This window comes from Felis catus, chromosome D2 (genome assembly GCF_018350175.1).
Source record: "Felis catus isolate Fca126 chromosome D2, F.catus_Fca126_mat1.0, whole genome shotgun sequence".
NCBI classification, from domain to species: domain Eukaryota; kingdom Metazoa; phylum Chordata; class Mammalia; order Carnivora; family Felidae; genus Felis; species Felis catus.
In genome coordinates, this window is record NC_058378.1 from 13,251,825 (window position 1) to 13,278,118 (window position 26,294).

The 26,294-nt window shown below is 43.5% G+C and overlaps 1 protein-coding gene across 4 annotated transcripts in view; it reads left to right on the plus strand.

Annotated features, from left to right (window-relative positions):
• Positions 1-234: 234 nt before the first annotated feature.
• B3GALNT2 (beta-1,3-N-acetylgalactosaminyltransferase 2) overlaps positions 235-26,294 on the plus strand; it is a 61,564-nt gene continuing 35,504 nt past the window's right edge. For 2 of the 4 annotated variants that reach the window (XM_023240378.2, XM_023240379.2), the window contains exons 1-3: positions 947-1,274; positions 16,287-16,434; positions 24,384-24,484. In XM_023240378.2, coding sequence (XP_023096146.1) covers positions 1,163-1,274; positions 16,287-16,434; positions 24,384-24,484 — 361 coding nt within the window. In that variant the 5' untranslated portion in view covers positions 947-1,162. Of the gene's footprint in view, positions 481-945; positions 1,275-16,286; positions 16,435-24,383; positions 24,485-26,294 lie in introns of those variants that run through there. The other 2 variants (XM_023240380.2, XM_023240381.2) reach the window with 2 other exon arrangements.

Genomic DNA, 26,294 nt, shown 5'->3' on the forward strand with positions numbered 1-26,294 from the left:
CCAGGTGTTCCTTTTCATCCTTCCCTCCCCTTTGTAGCACGTGCGACCCGACTGCCTCGCGCCTCAACCGAGAGCCCTCGCGTGTCTGTCCCAGCGCGGGCTCGGGGGTTCCTGCCCCCGGGGCCGCGCTGCACGACGCCGGGCAGGGCCCGGTCTCCGAGGAGGACTGCTCGGATCCTTCCCACGGGACCCGCGCGGTCCGCCCCACGGCTCCGTCCTGGGGGAGGGGCCGCCTTGCCCCACTCCCCCGTCTGAATCTGGAGCACGGGGAATTTCACCTCCTACTGGACCGTAGCTGTCCTGCCCCACAGCTGGACCCCGGGGTGCGGCCCCAACCAGAGCTCCCGGAGGACAGGGCCGGGCAAGGAGCCGGGTACACAGCGCACCAGCACTAGCACTTGATGGATGATTCACCGCTGAAGACACACGCCTCGGACCGCCTCGGCTTGCTCTCGGGCAGGATCCCAACTCCCAGGGAAGGTCAGCATTCGCACAGTGGAGCTCCGCGTGATCTAAACCTAGCGTCACGCAGATCTTTAAATCCGAGGCAGCCGGGAGCCTTCGCCTCGGCAGCTGTTTCCTTCGGCCGGTGCTGTCAGTCAGCCTCTGAGCACAGGGGCGACCGGCACCGCCTCCCCTCGGCCGTCGGGGGGCAGTAGGCGCTGAGAAGGGATGCGCATGCTCCCTGTGGGGCTTCGCGCTTCGTCTCCGCGACCGCCGAGTGACGGAAGCAAGTGCACGTGGTTATGGGAAATGTGGTTTCCGAGCCTCTGGATCACTGGGGTGCGCCCCCTGCCTGGGCCCAGAGCGGGACTTCAGCTCCCGACTGGCCTGCAGGCGCGGGAGGGGACGCGGGAAGGGGGCGGGGCGAGTGAGACGAAAGGTGGGCGGGCCCGGGGGGGGGGGTAGGCCAAGCGGAGGGGGCGGGGCCTGGCCGGCTGAGCCGGCGCCGCCCGCGGTTGGAGGAACCTGAGGCGCGGGGCCGGAGCCGCCAGGAGTCTGGACGGCGGCGGGCGCGAGGGCAGGCGTGCCCAGAGTGGTCGCGCGTGCGTCGGCCGCCGCCCCCCGGCCTTTCTCTTCGCCGGTCCCCTCCCTCTCCGCCGGGACGCGGGAGAGCCCGGCGCGCGGCGGGGGCGCGAGGTGGAGCCGGCGGGGGCGGCCAATGCGAAACTGGCTGGTGCTGCTGTGCCCGTGTGTGCTCGGGGCCGCGCTGCACCTCTGGCTGCGGCTGCGCTCCCCGCCGCCCGCCCGCGCCTCCGGGGCCGGCCCCGCAGGTGAGGTCCTGGGGCCCTGCGGGCCGAGAGGCCGCGAGGGGCGGGAGGCCGACCCCGAGCCCCCCCCCCCGGGCGGCTTCCTCCGCGGAGCCCCGCCGGGAGCCCCCCAAGGGGGGGACGGGCCGAACGCGACCGTCCCCACACGAGACAAATGGCTCTTTTCATCCTCGGGGCGTTGAATCGGGCAAACTTGAGGGCGCGTTTCTCGGTGCGTGTCCCCGCCGCTTCTCACCTCCCGCTTTCCTTTATGGGCACCGCCACCGCGAGTCCTTCGTCTGTCCCCCAGGCCTGGTCGGAGTTGTCCGCCTCCTGCCCGCTGGCCCTGGGAGCAAAACCTTGTGTCCTTCAGCCGCAGGCGGCGGCTGCGTGCGCCCGGGCTCGGGTGCCAGGCTGCCTGCTCCCTCCCCAAGCTGTTGGACTTAACTCGGTCTAGACTTGGAGGTCTTAGTGTCATGGGCGATGCCTGTGCGTGTCTGAAAAGGCTGGGTCTTGCTTTTCACGGGAACTTTGCCTTAAGAGTATACTCCGTTTTGTTTTCTTTGAAAACTATGATGCAAGTCGGTGAAACAAATCTGGACGTGAAATAGGGCATGGATACGAGAGGAATTGTTTCTGTGAGTTTGGCTCGCAAAGCCTACTAATGAAGTATACGTGAACATAGAAAATTCTCTAGCGATCATGTCCACTTGTTCTAAAGCTTACTCTCCCAGGGGAGTGAAGTCTTGATCATTTCGCAGCCCAATCGAGTGCTTTGTCCGTAGTTGGGACCCAGTGGGCTTTTTTTGTTAAAGGGTTTTACCACCCTTTTTTGTTAATGGGTTTCCTTTTTTATCTTGTCTTCTTTTTTAAGGGCTTGCCTTAGGACGTAGAAAGAAACCTAGAAGGCTGTTTTTAAACTGAGGTAATAGTTGTCTTGTGTTCTAACTACTTGGGGAGTTTTTTTCCTTACCACTTCTCCCCAAAACAGCTGTTTTCTTATCCAAAAGTTTAAAGAATTAGAATTGAGTATTTGCAATTCTGAGACGGGTCTGTGCCTTAACTTTTTAGTAGAAAGCATAGAAACTAATTGGGCAATCCTCAAAGCAATCTCGTTGTTGGAATTGGGGTTGTTTATTCTGGTAACAGTCTCTTAGAATCTTTTCCTACTGGGCGAACCACAAGCTTTTTGAAAAAGCTGTTTGTGTGACCTGAATAGAATTAAAATACTGTTCAAATTATTTAAGGAAAATAAAGTTGTTATAGGGCATTTTACCTGTTAACAGGTTGGGGTTTTTTGGTTGGTTGGTTTAGGGTTTTTAAACTGATCTAAGGAAAGGGTGCGATAGATATAAAATACTTTGTAACATCTGTTAGGTTTGTGTTATACAAGTTTCTTTCCTTTTTTGTATGATGAGGGAGCACGACTAGAATTTACTTGCAGAGCATTCTTAGGATACTTATGACCTTAGTAGTCTTTTGGGGTGCAAGAAACAAGCAAAAAGTCGGCTTTCAAGCCTTTTTTTTTTTTAAGTTTATTTATTTATTTTGAGAGCGATAGAGCATGCGAGCAGGGGAGAGGCAGAGATCTAGAGAGAGAGAGAGAGAGAGAGAGAGAGAGAACGGATCTCCAGCAGACTCCATGCCATCATCACCCAGGGCTCAAACCCACGAACTGTGAGATCATGACCTGAGCCGAAATCAAGAGTCCCACACTTAACTGACTGGGCCACCCAGGCACCCCGTCAAGCTTTAAACTTAGTAGGCCAGCCTGGCAGTTTCTTAGTTTAGTGAAGTTTTTCCTGTCCCTGTAGTGTTTGGATGATGCGCTTGCTTATCTGCTGTGAAGTTTGACTAAGCTAGATTAGGAAACTAGGATGTAGGCCATGAAAAGGAGCAGGCTGTAGGTGAAGAAATCAGTACTAGTTATATAAATTAACTTTGACTTTAGATGGATATTGTGCCTCTGGTTAGATGGTAAATTAGGCGTTTTAATCTAAATGAAACCTGAAGGACTCCTAACTTTTCAAAACCAAAGACAGTAGAAGCCTATGGATTGCTAAAATTTCCTGCGGCTCCTATTCCCATCGTGTTACCACCATGCTCAAACTGAAACATTTGAACATTTTTACATTTCAGCTCTTATACCTTAAGCCTAAAGTGAGAGAGAAAACCCAAGATTTTGTTTCCTCCAGCAAATTAATGTTTCAGGATTTGTTTTTGTTCTCTTTTCTGCCTCTTTGTCTTCAGTCTCATTAAGTTGTGGCAGTATTTTTTTTATAAAGTATTTTTTTAAATGTTTATTTTTGAGAGAAAGCGAGCACAAGCAGGGGAGGGACAGAGACGGGGAGACAGAGGATCTGAAGCAGGCCGTGAGCCCAATGCGGGGCTGGAACTCCTGAGCCGTGACATCATGACCTGAGCCTGTCGGCTGCTCAACCAACTCAACCGACTGAGCCACCCAGGCATCCTGTGGCAGTATTTTTTTAAAGGGAGATTTACCTTCCCTGAATATTAAAAAAGAACCTCTGATTTGTAGTCGATCGAGCAAATATCTGAGAGCCTACTCTGTGCCCACCCCTGTTGTAGGTGTGGCATTACAACAGTAATCCAGATCAAGTCCCTGCTGTCGTGCGGTTTACAAATTAGAAGGGGAGATAGAACATAGAAAATAATTAGTAAATATCATAGGGGATACTGATAAGTGGGATGACAAAAATAAAGCAGTGTCAGAGGCTAGAGAATGGTATACTGCTGTTTTAAATAGGTCAGGGGACACTTCTTAGTTGAGGCAGGGAGTCCTCAACTAAGTGAGGGAGTCCTGTTAGTACCTGGTACTTTTTTTAACATAGTGGCTCACGTTAGACACCTGAAATATGGTCACCAACTATTGAAGAGGAAGCAGGTCCGTTGTGAAATGCAGCACGCCTAGGGGTGATGAGGAAACTGGAGACAGAGACACTGGACTGGAGAATATAGATACAGGGTATATCTAATAAACATAATTCGTTTGGGGTAATGCCTTAGCAAGAATTATTTAACAGCAAATTTAGAAAAATGATGAGACAAAAGAAGCCTCCTCTTTCTGGGATGTTTGGAGAGAAAGAAACCAAAGAGAAAGGAAAGAAGCATGTCGCTTGGAGTGCTAGGGACGGTTCTAGACGCACAGTCCCTGCTCCGAGGTCCTCACAGTCTGTCGAACTGAAACAGACATGGAGCCAGTAGAAGGCCAAAGACAAAGTGCGCTTGCTTTGCAAGCTTGCCTAGCGCTGGTTCATCCAAAATTATCCCTTTATGTTAATCTTGTCTCCGTGCTTTGGTGTCCTTATTTATAAAATGATGATCTCATAGGGTTATTGTGAAGGCTCAGTTAGTAAAACACCCAGAAAAGTGCCTGATTCATAGTAAACACTCCCATGAATTGTAAAGAGGAGGAGTAGGAGAGTGGTGGCTGGTTCTTGTGCTAGTGAGGTGTTTGGGGAGGTTTCTGAAATTGGCGAGAGCATGCTGATTGTCTTCATCAGTAGATCGGTGATGAACTTCCGTTTCCCTCATTTTCAGGATTTCTGCTTATTTGTGATCAATCTGTGATTGATTCGTCTGAGAGGGTACATGTGAGAACAGAAATTTTGGTTTGATTCTTAGGAATCCTTGGGCCTAGGGGCACCTGGGTAGCTCACTGGGGTGAGCGTCCGACTTCGGTTCAGGTCATGATCTCATGGTTCAGTTCGTGAGTTCAAGTCCCGTGTCAGGCTCTGTGCTGACAGCTCAGAGCCTGGAGCCTGCTTTTTTTGGATTCTGTAGCTCCCTCTCTTTTTGTCCCTCCCCTGCTCGTGCATGCTCTCTCTCTCTCGCTCTCTCTCTCTCTCTCTCTCTCTCTCAAAAAGAAATAAACATTAAAAAAAAAAAAAAAAGAATCCTTGGGCCTGTTTTAAACAGTTTTTTGAGGTCAACCTCCCTTGGTCTAATAAACTTTTGGATGTCCACTCCCAAGTGCAGAGCCTAGCAGATTGCCAGACCCTCAGGATATATTACATACTAGAGAAGAGAAATGTTGTTGTCCTCAGGGAGATTGTGTGGGGTTTGAATGATTCCTGACATGAAGATTTGTTTGTTGCTATATATCTACCATCTAGAAGAGTGAATGTAGGAGAAGTGCTTAGTAATTGGGAGGAATGAATCAAGAGAATAAAACTGGGAAGTGTGCATGATTTTGTCACCTATAGATCATGTAATCACCTTCCGTGATGACCCTATGATTTAAAATTTTGTCTTATAGAAGCACAACAAGTTCTTTGTAGAAAAATTGGAATTATTTTTAAAAAACAGGAAAAATGATCTATATTACAGTTTTTGAATGCACATACTTACAGTGCATGTTTGAGGGAAATTAGTATTTTTTAAAAATCGTGTTGATGTATCATATACGTTCAGAAAAGTGCGTGTAAATGTGTAGCTTGATCTAGTTTCATAAGCTGAATACAGCCAGCTAAGACAGCACGCCGGAAGCTCCCTTCATGCTCTCTTCCGTCACTATCAAGAGTGGTAACCACTCCCCTGATCTCAGATGGCAGATATTTGCCCGTTTTGGGGCTTTATATAAATGGGACCACACTGTGTGTACATAGTTCTTACAATCTACTTAATATGGTGAAGAACCGTATAACGTAATTCTACGACATCATTTTAGTGGCTGCGTAATATTCTGGCATATAGATACACTGTAATTTAATCCCTTATTCCTGGATGTATGTATTTTGAACTTTTTCACTGTTGATAAATGATACTGTGATGAATAGAGATCTTTTAGTGCATCGCTGGTTTTTTTTTTTTTTTCATTTTTTTTCAGGTTTATTTATTTCAGAGAGAGCGCGAGCGGGGGAGGGGCAGAAAGAGAGGGAGACACAAAATCCGAAGCAGGCTCCAGTCTCCAAGTTGTCAGCACAGAGCCCGACACGGGGCTCGAACTCACGAGCAGTGAGATCATGACCTGAGCCAAAGTCATACTTAACCAACTGAGCCACCCAGGCGCCCCCCGCCGTCGCTGATTATTTCTAAAAATAAGTTCTTAGACATGGAATTGCTGGGCAGAAGTTATACAGTTCTGAGGTATTTCCTGTGTATTGGCAAATTGTCCTGAAAAAGATGACCAAATTACATTCCAGCAGCGATGGAGGAGAGGAGCCATTTCCTTGAAATGACTCTCACCACTTCCTTGACATACCAATTGTTGAGGTATTATTTAAGAAGATGTTTGTCGGTCTGAATGTAGGCAAAAAATGGTATTTTATTGCTCTCATTCAAACTTGATTCCGAGTGAAATTGAACACTTTATCGTAGGTTTGTTGGCTACTCGCATTTTATCTCTGAATTATCTTTGTGTCTTGTTGTATCATGTTTACTTCTTAGGTTTTCATTTCTTCTTTTCCTGTCTTCAGACACCAGAATCAAACAGGGCACTTGCAACATATAGCAGAGGGTGCTGAAAGTGCAGAGGCCAGCATTGCTCAAGGGCGTTAGGAACTTGGGCATTCTGTCACAGGTATTCATTGAGCATCCACTGTGGGTTTTCTGCCGGGGAAAGCAGTACTCACAAGTCTTTTGGACTGATTTACATTGCTGTTATGTGATAGAAGAAACCTGTTATTTTAATTGAGATATAATTGACCTACTACATGAGTTTCAGGTGTATGACATTGATTCAGTATGTGTATATATTGCAGAAGGAACACAATACGTCCAGTATACGTCCATCACCACACAGTTACAATTTTTTTCTTGTGATGAGAGCTTTAAGATGTACTCTCTTATCTTAGCAACTTTTAAGTATGCATTACAGCATTATTATCAAGTGTAGCAACAAGGTGTATATTACATCCCATGACTTCTTTATTTTCTTAACTAAAAGTTTGTACCTTTTGACCACCTTCACCCATTTTAGCCACCCCCCACCCCCACCCATCTGTTCTCTCTCTATATATGAGTTCAGTGTTTTATGTTGTTAAGATTCTACATAAAAGTGAGTCCAGGGCCCCCAGGGTGGCTCAGTTGGTTAACACCCGATCTCAGCTCAGGTCATGATCTCACAGTTCGTGAGATGGAGCCCACCATCGGGCTCTGCACTGACACCATGGAGCCTGCTTGGGACACTCTCTCTCTGCCCCTCCCCCATGCTCGCTCTCTCTCAAAAATAAACCTTTTTTTTTTTTCAACGTTTATTTATTTTTGGGACAGAGAGAGACAGAGCATGAACGGGGGAGGGGCAGAGAGAGAGGGAGACACAGAATCGGAAACAGGCTCCAGGCTCTGAGCCATCAGCCCAGAGCCCGACGCGGGGCTCGAACTCACGGACCGCGAGATCGTGACCTGGCTGAAGTTGGACGCTTAACCGACTGCGCCACCCAGGCGCCCCCTTTTTTTTTTTTTTTTTTTTTTTTAAAGTAAGACCGTACTGGGGCACCTGGGTAGTTTAGTCAGTTAAGCGTCCGACTTCGGCTCAGGTCATGATCTTGCGATTTGTGAGTTTGAGCCCCGCGTGGGGTTCTGTGCTGACAGCTCAGAGCCTGGAGCCTGCTTCAGATTCTATGTCTCTCCATCTCTTGGCCCCTCCCCTGTTCATGCTCTGTGTCTCTCTGTCTCTCGATAATAAACATTAAAAAAAAAATTTTAAGTGAGACCGTACTTTTTCTTTGTCTTACTTGGTTCACTTAGCGTAACACCCTCAAAGTCTGTCCACATGGTCAGAAATGGCAAGATTTCCTTCTTTTTATGGCAAATAATATTCCGCTGTATTTATTTTTTTTTAATTTTTTTTCAACTTTTTTATTTATTTTTGGGACAGAGAGAAACAGAGCATGAACGGGGGAGGGGCAGAGAGAGAGGGAGACACAGCATCGGAAACAGGCTCCAGGCTCCGAGCCATCAGCCCAGAGCCCGACGCGGGGCTCGAACTCCCGGACCGCGAGATCGTGACCTGGCTGAAGTCGGACGCTTAACCGACTGCGCCACCCAGGCGCCCCATATTCCGCTGTATTTATATAGAACACATTTTCTTTATCCATTCATATCTGTCAGCGAACGCAGGTTATTTCCATGTCTTGGCCGTCGTAAACAGTGCTGCAGTGAACGTGGGGGTGCAGGTACCTTCTCCAGTGACTGTTTTCGTTTCCTTCGGATAAATACCCAGAAGTGGAATTACTGGATCGTGTAGTAGTTCTATTTTTAATTTTTTGAGGAACCTCCATGCTGCTTAATACAATGGTTACAACATCTTATAGTCCCACTGATGGTGCAGGAACCTTTTTCTACACTTTGTTACCAACACTTGTTGTTTCTTGTCTTTTTGATACTAGCCGTTCTGACAGGTGTGAGGTGGTATTTCATTTGGTTTTGATTTGCATTTCCCTGGTGGTGAGTTATGTCGGCCATCTTTTCATGTACCTGTTGGCCATCTGTATGTTGTCTTTGGAGATATGTCTATTCAGATCTTCTGCCTATTTTTCAATTGGACCACTTGGGTTTTTTGTTATTGAATTGTAAGAGTTTTGTTTTGTTTTGTTTTTTTACATATTTTCAGTATTAACCCCTTATCAGACCCATGGTTTGCAAATATTTTCTCCCATTCGTAGACTGCCTTTTCATTTTGTTGATGGTTTCCTTTGCTGTGCAGAAGCTTTTTAGTTTGATGTTTACTTTTGCTTTTGTTGCATTTGGTTTTGGTGTCAAATCCAAAAACTCATCCACAAAACCAGTGTCAAGCAGCTTACCACCTACGTTTCATTCTAGGAGTTTTATGGTATCAGGTCTTATGTTCAAGTCTTTGATCCATTTTGAGTTGATATTGTGTATAGTACAAAGTAGTGGTCCCGTGTCGTTCTTTTGCATGTGGCTGTCCGATTTTCCCAACACCATCTATTAAAGAGACTCCTTTCTCTATTGTATAGTCTTGCCTCCTTTGTAGATTAATTGACCGTATAATTGTGGGTTTACTCCTGGGCTCTCTATTCCATTGATCTGTGTGTCAGTTTTTATGCCAAAACCATACTGTTTTGGTTACTGTATCTCTGTAATACAGTTTGAAACCAGGGAGTGTAATGCCTCCAGTTTTTTGTTTTCCAGTTCCACCTCCCTTCTGGCAACCACCAGTTTGTTGGCCGTATTTAAGAGTCTGGTCTGGGGCACCTGGGTGGCTCAGTTGGTTGAGCGCCCAACTTCAGCTCAGGTCATGGTTCATGAATTCGAGCCCCACGTCAGGCTCTCTGCTGTCAGTGCAGAGCCTGCTTCTAATCCTCTGTCCCCTTCTCTCTCTACCCCTCCCCTACTGGCATTCTCTGTCTCTCATTCTCTCTCTCTCAAAAATAAACATTTAAAAAAAAGTCTACTTTTTCATTGGTCTCTTTTTTTCTTTGTTTCATCATTTGTTTCTTAAATTCCAAACATGAGTGAAAGCATGTGGTATTCATCTTTCTCTGACTTATTTCACTTAGCATTATACCCTCTTGGTCCATCCGTGTTGTCACACATGGCAAGATCTCATCCTTTATGGCTGAGTAACATTCCATTGTGTATATATAGCACATCTTCATTCATCTATGGATGGACACTCAGACTGCTTCTGTATCCTGGCTGCTGTAAATATCATGCAGCAATAAACATAGGGTTGCATATATCTTTCAGTCGTGTTGATTTGATTTGCAAATACTGACCCACTCTTGCATCCCTGGAATAAATCCCACTTGGTCGTGGTGAAAGATTTTTTTAATGTATTGTTGTATTGTCGGTTTGCTGATATTTTGTTGACATTTTTTGCGTCTGTGTTCATCAGAGACATTGGTCTGTAGCTTTCTTTTTTTGTAGTGTCTTTATCTGGTTTTGGTATCGAAGTAATGCTGGTCTTGTGGAATAATTTTGAAAGTTTTCTTTCCTCCAATTTTTGGAGTATTTGAGAGGAATAGATATTAACTTGTCTTTAAATGTTTGTTTGAATTTACCTGTGAAGCCATCTGGTCCTGGACTTTGTTGGTTTTTGGGTTACTGATTCAATTTCATTGCTAGTAATCAGTCTGTTCAGTTTTCTTTTTCTTACTGATTCAGTTTTGGAAGGTTGTATGTTTCTAGGAAATTACCCGTTTCTTCTAGGTTGTCTGATTTGTTGGCAAGTAACCTTATATGTTCCTATAATCCTTTGTATATCTGTGGTGTTGGTTGCTGTTTCTCCTCCTTCATTTCTGATAGTATTTATTTTGAGTCTTTTCTCCCTTTTTTGATGAGTCTAGCTAAAGGTTTATCAATTTTGTTCATGTTTTCAAATGAAACCAGCACCTGGTTTCATTGATCTGTTCCATTGTTTTCTTAGTCTGTATATCTTTTTTTTTTTTTTTTTAAGTATGCTTCACACCCAGCACAGAGACCAAGGCACGGCTTGAACTCATGACCCTGAGATCAAGACCTGAGCTGAGATCAGGAGTCGGATACTTAACCAGCTGAGCCACCCAGGTGCCCCTAGTCTGTATAGCATTTATTTCTGCTCTGATCTTTATTATTTCCTTCTTTTTATTGGCCTTGGATTTTGTTCTTCTTCTAGCTTCTTTAGGTATAAGGTTAGATTATTTATTTGAGATTTTTCTTGTTTGGTGAGGTAGGCTTGTATTGCTATAATCATCCCTCTTAGAATAGCTTATACTGCACGATGCCTCCAGCTTTGTTCTTCCCCAAGATTGGTTTGGCTATTTAAGGTCTTTTGTGGTTCCATACAAACGTTAGGATTGTTATATTTCTGTGAAAAGGGCCATTGGAATTTTGATAGGGATTGCTTTGAATCTATAGATTGCTTTGGGTAGTGTGGACATGTAAAAATTCTTCCAACCTGTGAGCACAGAATAGCATTCCATTGATTTTCTGTGTACTTTAGTTTCTTTCATCAGTGTCTTGTAGCTTTCAGTGTGCAGGTCTTTGACCTTCTTGTTTAAATTTATTCCTGGGTATTTTATTCTTTGTGATTCTATTGTAAATAGAATTGGTTTCTTTTAGAATTTTTTTTTTTCAACGTTTATTTATTTTTGGGACAGAGAGAGACAGAGCATGAACGGGGGAGGGGCAGAGAGAGAGGGAGACACAGAATCAGAAACAGGCTCCAGGCTCTGAGCCATCAGCCCAGAGCCCGACGCGGGGCTCGAACTCATGGACCGTGAGATCGTGACCTGGCTGAAGTCGGACGCTCAACCGACTGCGCCACCCAGGCGCCCCTAGAATTTTTTAAATTTATTTATTTTGAGAGAGACAGAACACGAGAGCAGGAGAAGGACGGAGAGAGAGAACAGCAAGCAGACTCCACACTGTCAGCATGGAGCCTGATGTGAGGCTGGGACTCACAAACCACAGGATCATAACCTGAGCTGAAATCAGTTTTATGACTCTTAACTGACTGAGCCATCCAGGCGCCCCAGTAGGATTCCTTTCTTAATTTCTTTTCTTTGATAGTTCGTTATTAGTATATAGAAGTGCCACTGATTTTTGTAGATTGTATATCTTGCAACTTTACTGAATTGGTTTATTATTTCTAACAGGTTTTTGGTTGAATCTTTAGAAACCTATTTTTCAATATATCTGGGAGTAGAAGGTTTTAAAAAACATTTTTTTAATGTTTATTATTTGCGAGAGAAAGAGCATGAGTGGGGGAAGGGCAGAGACAGAGGGAGACACAGAATCCAAAGCAGGTTCCAGGCTCGGAGCTGTCAGCACAGAGCCCGACTCGGGGCTCAAACTCACAAACCGGGAGATCATGACCTGAACCAAAGTCGGACGCTTAACTGACTGAGCCACCCAGGCGCACCAGGAAGTAGAAGCTTTTTTAAAAGGCCAAAATCTCCTGTGTACTTCTCTTCTGCTAGGAAGGGAGAAATGCATGTGAACGAAAGCAGTTCAACACAAGCAGCTTAGACCTGGATTAGAAGCAGAGAGGATTGGCAGTGGCAGAGAGATCAAAAAGTAATTTGCAACCAGAAGCCATGGGATTTTCACCTGCCACATGGTTATCTTTATTATTTACTTATTTATTTTTAGAAAAATCTTGTTTGGCCTTATAGGAAGAAACCAGGAATAAGCTGTTAGGATAGCCCTGGAGTTTCTTGGGCTTTTTTTTCTTTTTCAATATTTTAAGTTTTTATTATGAAAAGTTTAAGACATACCCAGAAGTAGAAGATTATAACTATTAATATGTACTCATACACCTACAGTTAAATATTTTTCACAAACACTCCTACCCAGTTCTTCCCACAGGTTTATTTGGAAGCAAATCACAGATAACTTATTCTCTCCGTAAATATCTTAGTATATTATCTCTAGAGATAGATGTTAAAAAAAAAACATGACTGCAAAACCATCATCACAATTAGGAAAATTAATGATGCCTTCCAGTATCTAGTGTTCGAGATTTCCCAATTATCTTTTTTTTTTTTTTTAATTCCAGTGTAGTTAACATATATACAGTGTTACATTAGTTTCAGGTGTAGCACGCAGTGATTCAGCACTTCCGTACGGTACTCAGTGCTCACTGGGTAGATGCCCCTGTCATGGTCCAGTGAAAGATCAGATTCTGAATCGAAGCAAGGGTAGAGTTAATGAGCAAGGGACAGATTGGAGAAATTTTTCATGAAGACTTTTCCACCAAGAACAGGTGAAATTATGTTTTAGGTAATCCATTTCTCTAAGATTTATTATCTACCAAAAATGAGGCAGCAGTATTTGGCATGTAAAGGGTTGTTTTAGTGACTTTATGATTTTACTTTTGTGCAACAACCTTGTTTTCTGATGAAGTCAGGTAAATGAGGCGTTTAGGTTAAATGTGATTTTGCTCTTCCTTAGCTTTTAATCTTTCCGGAAGACATATTGAAACAGATGAAATAGACTCACCAAAGAGTTTTTGGTATCAGTTTTTTTCCAGTTAGGAAACCGAGGCAAAAGGGATTTAAATACCTTGTTATCAATCCCATGCTGCTTGTTGGTTGTGGAATCAATGTCAGTTACGTCTGGTTACTAAATTCACCTCATTTCTGTCACTAAAATGTACTTACCATCAATATTTCTCTGAAAAAGTAGGGGGTGAAATGGGATATCATTGCCAATTTTGCACAAGCGTTTAAACTGTTCTCCACATTCAGACTCATTTAGAGTTAGTTCCAGCAGTAGGTACAACTTCCAGTGTACGGTTACACGTATCTGAGAAAGAATGTTCCTGGGCCATGAATTTTTAAAAATTAACATGCTAACCGGAATTTCCAGTGATCTGCTTATCATTAATTCACCGCTTGAACTGGTGTTACAAATACAGGATCAGAATTTAGTCTCAGATGAGCTACATCAAGCTGTGTTGTTAATAGAACAGTGATAAAGAATGGAGTTGGGGTGCCTGGGTGGCTCAGTCGGTTGAGCGTCTGACTTCGGCTCAGGTCATGATCTCGCGGTTTGTCAGTTCGAGCCCCGCATCAGGCTCTGTGCTGACAGTTTGGAGCCTGGAGCCTGCTTCAGATTGTGTCTCCCTCCTCTCTGCCAGTCCCCCACTCATGCTCTGTCTCTCTCTTTCTGTCTCTCTCTCTCTTTCCATGTCAAAAATAAATAAACATTAAAAAAAAATTGTTTTTTTAAAAGTCAGACTTTGGCCCAGGTCACGATCTCGCAGTTCATGACTTTGAGCCCCGCGTTAAGCTCTGTGCTGACAACTCAGAGCCTGGAGCTTGCTTTGGATTCTGTGTCTCCCTCTTTCTGCCCCTCCCCCGCTTGTGCTCTGTCTCTCTCTCTCTGTGTCTCTCTCTCTTTCTCTCAAATATAAATAAAAACATTAAAAAAATTTTTAAATGAAAAAGAATGGGGTTAAATTGCCTGGGATTAAACCTTAGCCTAGCCGTTTACTAGTTGTTTGACTTAGCAGAAGTTACTGAGTTCTCTGTGCCTCTTCTCCGTTTAATAAGGAGCCAGCCCCACCTACCTCATGGGGTTGTGAGCATTAATATGATACTCTGGGGGCTTCTGGGTGGCTCATTCAGTTAAGCATCTGACTCTTGATTTTGGCTCAGGCCGTGATCTCACACACAGTTCATGGTATTGGGCTCAGCGCTGACAGCACAGAATCTACTTAGTATTCTCTTTCTCCCTCTCTCTGCCCCTCCCTCCTTCACTCTCTCTCTCTCTCAAAAATAAATAAACTTAAAAAATTAAAAAAAAAAATGATACCCTGTACATATAGGTGTATATTATAGGTGTTCAGTAAATGTCCATTATAAGCAAGCTGGTCTAGGAAGATTTGGATTTACATAAAGATAAATTCTTGCCTTTAAAAAAGAATTCGTTTCACTACAGGATTCACAGTGGGCTAAAATAACAAGTATCTTTATTCCATTTAGATTGATTTTTTTTTTTTAGAAACCTATATCTATTGTGGAAAATAAGGTATCTACACAAAAATTCTTGTATTCCTAGAACTGTTTCAAGGTAATATCCTTAAAGTATCCTGTTGTCTGTCCCCCAGATTTTCTTTATATTATTTTAATTGGTCCTTTGAAAAAATAGTATTATGTTTTTGTTGACTTTTGACTAAATACCTAGGTCCTATGGCATATAAAAACATTGCACTTCATACAGTAAAGATCTCTGGCCTTCAAGAATTTGTTTTTGGAAACATTTTGGATCAGTTCCCACCATTGGAGGAAGAGATAGAATGGATCCCTCATCAGAGCTATATATGAGCTTGTAACTCTCCAGCGTTGAAACTGGTGACAAAAAACAAAGGATCTTTCCCTGCTGTCTTCTTTCTAAGGACAGTTTTTGGTTTTTGGTGTTTTTTTTTGTTTTTTTGTTTTTTTTTTGTTTTTAACGTAATCCTGCCCATCAGACCTTACAGCAGTAAAAAATGAGCCGTTTGCATGACTTCTCACTTGATTGTTTTTTGCCTCACTGGAAATAATTGCCTTCCTCTTTGATTCTTTGGAATATTTAGCAAGTGATACAAGGTCTGCCGGCTGTGGAATTTATTGGTGTTAATAAGGGTTCTGATACCTTCCAGCATTCGTTTCCCAAAGTTATTAACTGATGGTAACGTAGGCTTTCACCTTTGAAAGCACATATTTGTTGTGGTTGTTGCTTTTGGTTGCTGTTGAGTGCCTACTATTTGGGTACCAAACCAGGACCTTTATACACATTATCTCATTTAATTTTTACAACACTTCCATGAGAGTTACTGTACCCCTTTGTTGTTAGGGAAACTGAGGCTCAAGAAGTTAATTAACTTTTCAGGGTGCCTGGTTGGCTCATTCACTGGAACACGAGACTTGTTATCGCAGGGTCATGAGTTCGAGTCCCAACATTGGGAGTAGAGATTACTTAAAAAAATTAAAAAATACAATCTGTAATAAAAAAAGAAAGAAGTTAAATAACTTTTGTAGGTCATAAAAAAGAGCCAGGATTCTGCCTGTGGCCTAACAGACTCTTACTGCCGACTCTTGCGTGATTTATGCCATGGCGCCTTTCCAGACCGATTCTCACGTCTTTCCAAACCAATTCTCACCATGAACATCTTGTTAGTTTTAAAGAATTTATGTACTTATGTGAGCATAAGTACATCCATGTGTGTGGAAGACAAAAAGACTGCACCAAAAGTGTTATGAGTGGTTATCTGGATGGTACATCTCTGGGTGCTTTTTAAATTTTTCTTTGGGGTGCCTGGGTGGCTCATTCGGTTAAGCGCCCAACTGCAGCTCAGGTCATGATGTCACGGTTCCCCAGTTCGAACCCCACATCGGGCTCTGTGCTGACAGCTCAGAGCCTGGAACCTCTTTGGATTCTGTGTCTCCCTCTCTCTCAATCCCTCCCCTGCTCACGCTCTCTCTCAAAAATAAATAAACATTTAAAAAAAAATTTTTTTCTTTGTATTCCTTTGTATTTTCTACATGTATGAACATACGTTCTGTAATAAAATTTTTATGTTATGTGCTGAACTTAGTAATTGACACAGGACATTTCTAATTCATTGTTGCTTATTTCTAGATCAATTGGCCTTATTTCCTCCGTGGAAATCTAGTCACTATGATGTCGTAGTTGGTGTGTTGTCAGCTCGCCATAACCATGAACTTCGAAATGTGATAAGAAGCACCTGGCTGAAGCATCTAATGCAACATCCATCGTTAAGTCAACGGTAGGTCTGCTTAGTCGGCACCTTGCCCGATTTACTGAGTAAGAGTTGTGAAAAACTTCTTTGGTGATGGTCAGAGATGCTAATTTAGGCCTGTGGCCTTTCTCCCTGGGAGAAATGGCCATTTCATTTTGCCTTCCCTCCATGTAACTGAGTCACGAAAGGAAATTTTTCTTACTGTTTATTTAGTTTTGAGAGACAGAGCAAATGTGCACATGAGCAAGGGAGGGGCAGAGAGAGAGGGAGGCAGAGGATCCCAAGGAGCTCCGCATTGACAGAAAGCCCGACGCGGGGCTCGAACTCATGAACCACGAGATCATGACCTGAGCCGAAGTCGGACACTTAACTGACTGAGTCACCCAGGTGTCCCACAAAAGTAAATTTAACTGAGGCTCTTAGCCAAAAGATAGTTGGGGGAGACTATATTCATTGGTTAACATACCTGCTATTTATAGATACCTAGTTTGTTTTATTTTGCTTTGTTTCTGCTTTGATTTAGAACAGTAATTTGTGAAAGGTTCTAGTCCAGAAGAGTTCTCTGCTGAGACAAGTTTGTGTGTGAATATGCTTTTCGCTAACTTCCCAGAGACGCACTTAGTTTTTTTCTGTTCTGTGGTCTTTTTTAGTTGTGTGATCTGCAGTGTGTGTGGTATGCCATGCTCTTTTTCCTGACTACCCTTCCAGGGTTGACCTTTGGTAGCACATCTGTTGATATTAGATGGCTTAGTTATTGGTTAGGAGCCCAAGCCCTTCGTCTTCTCAGGGAGACCAGCCTCGGAAGTGACAGAGTGAGAGGCTAGTGGAAGAGAAGTGTGGGAGGTTGGACTCTTAGTCATGTGAGGCCACTGAGGTGATGACCAGTTCTCAAAAGCTGTCTCAGGATTGCATGAAGCTGGCATGTTTGGGACTGAGTAGCTATACAACTGCAGAATTTTCTTATCATCGGCAGTGAACATTTGCAGATTTCCTATCTTATGCATAGCAGCTTTCATTCTTTTTAAGACCAGTTTCTTTCATTCATGATTTCGGTGATAATAGAACCCATTACCTGGCAAATGAAAGGCCTCAGACTCATCACTACTAATCAGAACCTCCTCTAAAACCTGTACTTCCTACGTAGTCTTTCCCATCTCGGAGAATAATGACCCCTGGGTGCCTACGGGGCTCAGTCAGATGAGCACCCGACTTGCCGAGGTCATGATCTCGCAGTTTGTGAGTTTGAGCCCCGTGTCGGGCTCTCTGCTGACAGCTTAGAGCCTGGAACCTGCTTTGGATTCTGTGTCTTCCTCTCTCTCTGCCCCTCCCCTGCTCACACTCTGTCTCTCTCTCTAAATAAATAAACATAAAAAAAATAATAGTGACCCCTCTCTGCCAGTTGCTCAGACAAAACACCCTGGTGATTGTGTAATAAATGAGGGAGTAAGTCCCCCTTATGGGTATTTAATTAAGGATCACTCCAGCATGACCACGGAAGTTACACTGGGAGAGGCATATGAAATTAGATTTGTTTTTTTAATATAACAATGAAAGACTTTTTTAAAAAAATTTTTTAAGCTTATTTATTTTGAGAGAGAGAGAGCATGAGTTGGGGAGGGGCAGAGAGAGAGAAATCCTAAGCAGGCTCTGCGCTGTTAACACGGAACCCAAGGTGGGGCTTGGACTCACAAACCGTGAGATCGTGACCTGCGCCAAAATGAAGAGTCGGATGCTCAACTGACTGAGCCATCCAGGCTCCCCTGAAATTAGATTTATTATACTCACGAGTTCTAGAGAGGGAGGCACAGTATGCTGCACAGGGGTCCATGCAGGAGGAGCGTCCAGGAAGCAGGCTTGACCAGGCAGGTGAGGAACCGATAGAGAGTGGGGCCCCATGGGCACAAGCCTTCATGGGGGGTCACTGTGGAGTACAAGCAAAAAGTGTGAGAGGGATTTCATTGTCGTGTTAAAATGTCACTAGGTCAGGGCGCCTGGGTGGTTCAGTCGGTTGGGTGCCCGACTTTGGCTCAGGTCATGATCTCACAGTGTGTGGGTTTGAGCCCCGCGTCAGGCTCTGTGCTGTCACGTCAGGGCCTGGTGCCTGCTTCAGATTCTGGTCTCCCTCCCTCTCTCTGCCCCTCCCTCTCTCCCTCCCTCCCTCCCTCCCTCTCTGTCTTTCTCTCTCTCTCTCTCAAAAATAAATAAATATTCAAAAAAAAGAAAAAAGAATGTCACCAGGTCAGTCAGGAGAGGGCAAGAGGGAGAACTCTTGGCAGGGACCAGCCTTGTCACTCTGCCGTCGGGTCACCTGAGCACAATGCTCATAGCCTGTTTGTGAGGATGTTGAGGCATCAGGAAAATAGAAGTTTTAAAAATAAAATGTTGTTATCTCGATTTCTTCTTTCTCTCACATGCCACATCCAACCCATCAGCATCTTCTCTTGGTGCTACCTTTACGTCACCTCCAGAATCCAGCCTCTGATCACCTTAACCGCTGCTCTCGGCACCCCAGTCCTCTTACCATCAGCCCACCGCTGCCTCTCACCTGGATGATTGCAGAAGCCTCTATCTGAATTTCCCGCATCTACCTTTGATCCTCTGTATTTTATTTTCCATACAGCAGCCAGAGTGCTTCTTTTAAAATTAGTCAAATCGTGTCAGTTTTCTGCTCCTATGCCTCCTATTGATTTCTCAGTGAAATACTAAGTCTTTACTGTGGCCTTTGACCTTATCTAGATCTACTTCCCCTACAGGGGTCACCATCACCGTGGTTCAGTACACTAATTGTGCTTCTGCCTCAGGGCCTTTGCACTTACTATCTCCCCTGTCTTTATCACTCTTCCACTGGATATCCTCATGGTTCCCCGGTCTCAGATTTTTCAGATCTCTGCTTAGATTAGATGTCACCTTAGCAGCCCCATATTAAATAGCACCCAACCCCTTTCTGTATCTTCCCTTACTTGACTTTATTTTTCTAATACTTATCACCAACTAACATGTTTATTATATTTAGCTTTATATATATAAAGTGTTTGTCTTTCTCCGTTAGAATGTAGTTTCATGAGTACAAGGACTGGCTTTTTTCACTGATGTATTTCTGATACCTGCAGCCTAACTTGGCTCAGGGGAAGGCACTCAACAGCTATTGAGGGAATGACTCAGAACTAAATGTCATGAGGAAAATTGACCTTCAGATATTCACCAGTAATTAATTTGTCATCATAGCATTCCTGCTTTAAATTTAGTAGGTTGGTGATTTGTTTTATAAAAATAGATATTAGCCCAAACTCCTTCCTGGGGCAGAGTAAGTTTATGGATCTGGTAAGAGTATTTAAGATGGCTTTGAAAAACTAACTTGGTAAATATAATTAATTAGCAAATTTATTTATTTCTGTGTATACTTTTATTATAATCTTTTTATTTTTGAGGGAGAGGGAGAGGGAGAGTGCTTATGAGCGGGGGAGGGTCAGAGAGAGAGGGAGACACAGAATCCGAGGCAGGGTCCAGGCTCTGAGCTGTCAGCACAGAGCCCGACATGGGCCTCGAACTCACGAACTGTGATGAGCTGAAGTCAGACGCTCAACCGAGTGAACCACCTAGGCACCCCTGCACTCTTATTTTAAATGCTAGTTGTTTATAAATGGTACTCTGCCTTAATTGGCCATTAGTAACAGAAAGTGTTTGCATTTCTGTGGCTTACTTTCAAATCTTGCATTTCACTGAAGGAGCCAGACTCCACATATATTTCCAGGACCTTGTTTAATTACAAGCCTTTGTAATAAAATAAATAAGTTGTCAACTTCACAACGTATCTTCTGCACGGAGGTAGTGTACTGCTCGTGGAAGAATATAAAGATAGTCACAGTGTAGCCTGGGTCTTTATGGGGAAGTTTAATGGAAGGAAGTAGATGTAATAGTGTAATAAAATGTTATATGTGCTGTGATATAAAGAGATAGAAAACAGCCTGGAGTGTTTGGGAAACCCCAAACAGTTCCATGTAACTGGAGCACGTGGGGTAGGGGCTTGTGGGCAAGAGTGAGGTGAAGCGCTGGGGAAGGAAAGAGAGGCGGAGAGACAGGGCTGGTGAGGTAAAGAGAGCAGGGCGGGTGTGGAACCAAGGGGTGGGCAGCGGCCGGGTCACGCACAACAGCCGTGGGGACAGGCCCAGGGGCTGAACTGAAGCGTGACCTTCGAGGAAAATGACGTCAGTAGGTGGGGGGAGGAGGAGGAGGAGGACTGCTGGCTTTCAACATGGAGAATAGTGAAAGCATCAGTCGACACGAAAAATGCCAGATGAGAAGAGCAGGTGTCACGGGAACGAGGTCCGCTGTGGGTATGTTGAGTTTGTGGTAGCTCCTGGCGGTGGTGTGCCAGTAAGTGTTTACCAGCTGGCTCTCTGAGAAACGAGTGTGTTTGCGTGTACGTATATGTTTCCTGTAAGTTTTGTTGATATAAAGGGTGTACAGCACACAAGTGACAGGATAACTTGTATGATACTCTTTATTACAAATGCCGTGTAGCCAGCAGATTCTCCTGTGAATGCTTTTATTGTTTTAGACTTGACATACGCTTGCAACTGACGAAAGAGTGTAGTTCTGACATAAACGTTCCCTTTAAGTTAAAGAGTAAAACTAAAGTGACGACTGAGGTATGTGCCGGAAGTTTACTCTCAGTCAGTAGGAGTCCAGCTTCTTTGCTGAATCGGATAATAGGTTTTGGACAGTGGAAGAGTATTTCCTCAGTTTTTTGTACCATTCACAGTGGGATGGCTACAAACACATAGCTTTTGTCTTTTAATTTTTATTTACTTATTTTTAATTCAAGTATAATTAACATACAATGTTACGTTATCTCAGGGGTATGATAGAGTGGTTCAGCAGTTCCATTCAGTACTCAGTGCTCATTATGAGCAGCGTGCTCTTTTTTAAAGAAAAAAAATTTTTTAAGTTTATTTATTTATTTTGAGAGGTGGGCAGTGAAGGAGAGAGAATCCCAAGCCGGCTCCGCACCAGCAGCACAGAGACCGATGCGGGGCTGAAACTCACCAACTGTGAGATCATGACCTGAGCTGAAACTAGGAGTCGGATGTTTAACTGACTGAGCCACCCAGGCGCCCCATGATAAGTGTGCCCTTCACCTATTTCACCTGTCCCCCCTCCCCACCTTCCCTCTGGTAACCACCAGTTTGTTTTCTCTAGTTAAGAGTCTGTTTTGTCTTTCTCTGGCTTACTTCACTTAGCATTATACTCTCTAGATCCATCCATGTTGTTGCACATGGCAAGAGTTCATTCTTTTTTTATGGCTCAGTGATATCGCATTGTATATCTATACATCTCCCTGATCCATTCATCTATCAGTGGCACTGGAGTTGTTTCCATGGACTGATACTGGCTGCGGTAAACATAGGGATGCACATATCTTTTCAAATTAGTGTTTTTGTTTTCTTTGGATAAATAGCCAATAGTGGCATTACTGGATCGTATGGTAATTCTATCTGTAATTCTTTGAGGACCCTCCACACAGTGGCTGCACCAGTTCGCATTCCCACCAACAGCGCACAAGTGTTCCTTTTTCTCCACATCCTGGCCAACACTTGTTTCTTGTGTTTTTGATTTTAGCCATTCTGACAGGTGCGAGGTGATATCTCATTGTAGTTTTGATTTGCATTTCTGTATGGTGAGTGATGTTGAGCATCTTTTCATGTGTCTGTTGGCCATCTGGATGTCTTCTTTGGAAAAATGTCTATTCATGTCTTCTGACTATTTTTAATTGGATTATTTGGTTTTTTGGTGTTGAGTTATGTAAGTTCTTTATACACTTTGAATACTATCCCCTTATTGGATATGTCATTTGCAAATATCTTCTCCCATTCAGTAGGTTGCCTTTTTTTAGTTTCATTGATTTTTTCCTTCATGGTGCCGAAGCTTTTTATTTTGGTGTAGTCCCAGTAGTTTAATTTTGCTTTTGTTTCCCTTGCCTGAGGAGACATATCTAGACAAATGTTTCTATGGCCAATGTCAGAGAAATTACTGCCTTTGTTTTCTTCTAGGAGTTTTATGGTTTCAGGTCTCACATTTAGGCCTTAAACCATTTTGAGTTTATTTTTGTGTATGGTATACGAAAGTGGACCAGTCCATTCCTTTGCATGTAGCTGTCCAGTTTTCCCAGCACCATTTGTTGAAGAGACTGTCTTTTCCCATTGGATGGTCTCACTTCCTTTGTCATAGATTAATTGACCATATAATTGTGGGTTTATTTCTGGGCTCTCTATCCTGTTGCGTTGATCTGTACAGACATGGCACATTTTTAAGTTTAATCTGCATTAACTTTTCCTCCAACATTTACTTTTTTCCCCTTCCCATCACTTAAAAGTCAACAAAACAATAAATAAAACCCTTATTTGTAGTGTTTGCTACCTTCCATGGTGTAAATATTCTCACCGTGACCACTTTGAAGTAACTAATGCAACATCTCTGAACATAGAGTTGGGGAAGGTATGTATTAATTAGCACACCATTATATTTCCACCACATGGATAGAATAGATAAAAATAACCTCAAGAGCATAGATAACAGTGAAATAATTAAGAAATGATTAACTCAGGTATTTTCTTTGTTTTTAATGTAATGTATTAATTGTAAGTTTATGTAATTTAATAAAGGCCAGGCTTAATAACCAGCCCACAGAATTCCCAAACATTTAGCGGTTGGCTCTCTCAAGCCAGTGGGCACAGGCTCCAGCACCTGTCACCTGTAGGCCATCTAGGTGAAGGCGTCCAATGAATATAGGGATCTTTTACTTAGAAGATGGGTCCAAACTAGAGACGCTAATTCAGAAATCATTCTCAAGCCAGTTGAAGCCTCAGGAGTAAACCGTGTCCAGGGAAAGCAAGCAAAAAAGAGCAAGAAGAGACAAGGGCAAAGCCCCGCTTTAGTATCTCCCCTAACGGACAAGCTGGGGAAGAAGAGCCAGTGAGGGGACTGAGCCGGCTGTGTAACGGAGAGGAGAGAGCCCTGTCCAGAGACCAGCGCTATCGAACCACAGGTTGAAGGGTTGAAAAGCATCTGTTGATTTAATAGCGAATCGGTGGCTACATTGGGGTAAACATCTCAGTGTAAGTGTTGGGTATCGAAGTTAGAATCTCTGTTTTATAAAATGAGTGGGACATGAGAAATTAGAGCCTGCAACTTTAGTTAATTCCTTTGTGGGACTGTAAAGGAAAGGGTAGAGACAAGGAAGGGATGGCAGGTATACAGAAATTAATACCAAGACTTCGTTGGGGCACCTGAGTGGCTCAGTCGGCTAAGCGTCCAACTTTGGCTCAGGTCATAATGTCATAGTTCATGAGTTGGAGCCCCACGTGGGGCTCTGTGCTGACAGCTCAGAGCCTGGAGCCTGCTTTGGATTCTGTGTCTCCCTCTCTCTCTGCCCTTCCCCTGCTAATGCTGTCTCTCTGTCAGAAATGAATAAACAATAAAATTAAAAAAAAAAAAAACCACTTCATCGTATTTATAATGTGTAGGGAAGGGACCACACGGTACAGGTAACCGGCGAAGAAAGGTGTAGGAGAGGACCTCCTCTTGCATAGACAGACTGATCTGGAGCAAAAGGGATACCTTCTGACATAGAAGGAAGCGAGTCAAGAAGATTGCAGACAGAGATATGTTTGTGGGTCGGGGCATGAGAAACTGGCTTTACTGTAGTTGCTCATAACTGGTGTGAGCGTCTGCTGGCAGCCAGGCCAAACACTCAGACTTGCTTTAAAACAGCACGACAGTAGAGGGCTTACGCGGAAGTCACTTGGTGGCTGGCGACTTTTGGGTTGCTGGTTCTTTTGCTGGACTAGAAAAGGAAAGTTGGAATGAATCGTCATAAATACTTGTGTCTCAAAGCAAAAGCTCTGATATGGGTGTGAGAAACGTGTGTGTGCAAAGTAAAGATCAGTATCTGACGTTAATGCCAACGTCTCTCTCAGTGTGCTTGTCAAGTTCATAATAGGTGCTCGTGGCTGCGAGGTGCCCGTGGAAGACAGGGAAGACCCTTACTCCTGCCGACTGCTCAACATCACGAATCCAGGTGAGTTGCCTTTTTCCTCAGCCCTGTCACTCCGTGTACAAGTCTGGTGTGGACGAAAAGCTGCTAAGCTCCCTAGCCCCGTGGTCTATTTTTATTTAGCAGACTAAAATTCAGCTTTCATCCAAGTCTAGCTTTCATCTTTTTTGACAGTTGACTGATCACTGTTGGTATCTGTGAGGAGTCTTTATAGATACACATAACTTCAGGATCCAGGAGAGTTAGCTGCTCAGCGTGATTCAGATGCATCTGGAGATTCCTCACACCTAGATAAGTACTGAATAACGGAATCTTGAACTTGGAGATAACTGCTCACTTCACTGTCTTGTCGAGTTAGAGTGACCTTGGTACAAATACTGTGAATTGGCTTTCTCTTAGGATTATTGTCTAAGCTTCTGCAAAAGAAAGAAATGGCAAAAAAAAATTAAAAAAAAATTTTTTTTAACATTTGTTTGTTTTTGAGAGAGAGAGAGAGAGACAGAGTGGGAGCAGGGGACAGAGAGAGAGGGAGACACAGAATCCGAAGGAGGCTGTAGTATCTGAGCTGTCAGCACAGAGCCCGATGCGGGTCTTGCACGCATAAACAGTGAGATCAGACCTGAGCTCAAGTTGGACGCTTAACCAACTGAGCCACCAGGTGCCCCCCAAAATTTTAAATATGAGTAATATTTTGCATTCCTTATAGTTCAAGATTTCTGGGAGTTCTAATGAGGCAGAGAGATGGTCCTGATTGGGTTCCCTTTGTTACCAGGGAACCGATTTTAGGTAATTGTGGATTGTATAACAGTTTATCTTTCTTAATCCACATTTCCTATTTTCAACTGTGTTTCTAAGGAAGATTAAACTTTTTAGTCTTAAATGTGCTGATTATGACTTCTGGTATTTTGAGATTTGTCAAACCTGTATGATTATATACACCTCGCTTTTATAGGTAGCGATAGTTAAGTGTGTGGGCTTTGGAGTCTGGCTTCATGGCTTTAAATCTAGGCTCTGCCTTTTCTAGGTGTGACCTTTGATCAATTATTTACCCATTTTGTGCCTCAGTTTCCTTTTTTTTTTAATGTTTATTCATTTTTGAGAGAGAGAATGAGCAAGCTGGGGAGGGGCAGAGAGAGGGAGACACAGAATCCAAAGCAGGCCCCAGGCTCCGGGCTGTCAGCACAGAGCCCGACAAAGGGCTCGAACCCACAAACCATGAGGTCATGACCTGAGCCAAAGTCGGACGCTTAACAGACTGAGCCACCCAGGCACCCTGTGCCTCAGTTTCATCATCCATAAAGTGGACATGAAAGTTCTTACCTCATAGGGACTGACTGGATGAAATAAGTTGGTATATATGTATAATATTTAGAATAGTTCCTGGGACGTAGTAGGTAGTTAATTTTATTTTAAAGAACCTGCCTTTTATAAAGTTCAGTTTCAATCAGCTTTTTAAATAAATTGTACCGTATTTTCAGGTCTGTAGCGTAAAGCAGAGGTTTCTCACTCCCAATCTTTTAGTTAATGTTGCAATTACAATTTCATGGGCAATTGTGTTTCTCTGGAGAGAAGGTCCCTTCGCTTGCACTGTAGTCCCAGAGGGACCATGAACCTAATAAAATGTATTACCGATGATGTAAGAGTAGCCTAGAACGAATTACATTTGAAATCCAAAACCAAATCAAATTGTTAAAAATCTCACCTTAAATTAACCAGGCTTTTATTATTTTAAGGGTTACTGTTCATTAATAGTAAAAGAATGGAGCTGTCGATTAATAGAAGATTTTCATATATGTAATACTTAGCTTACAAATTTTTAGAAAATATGAGTAAC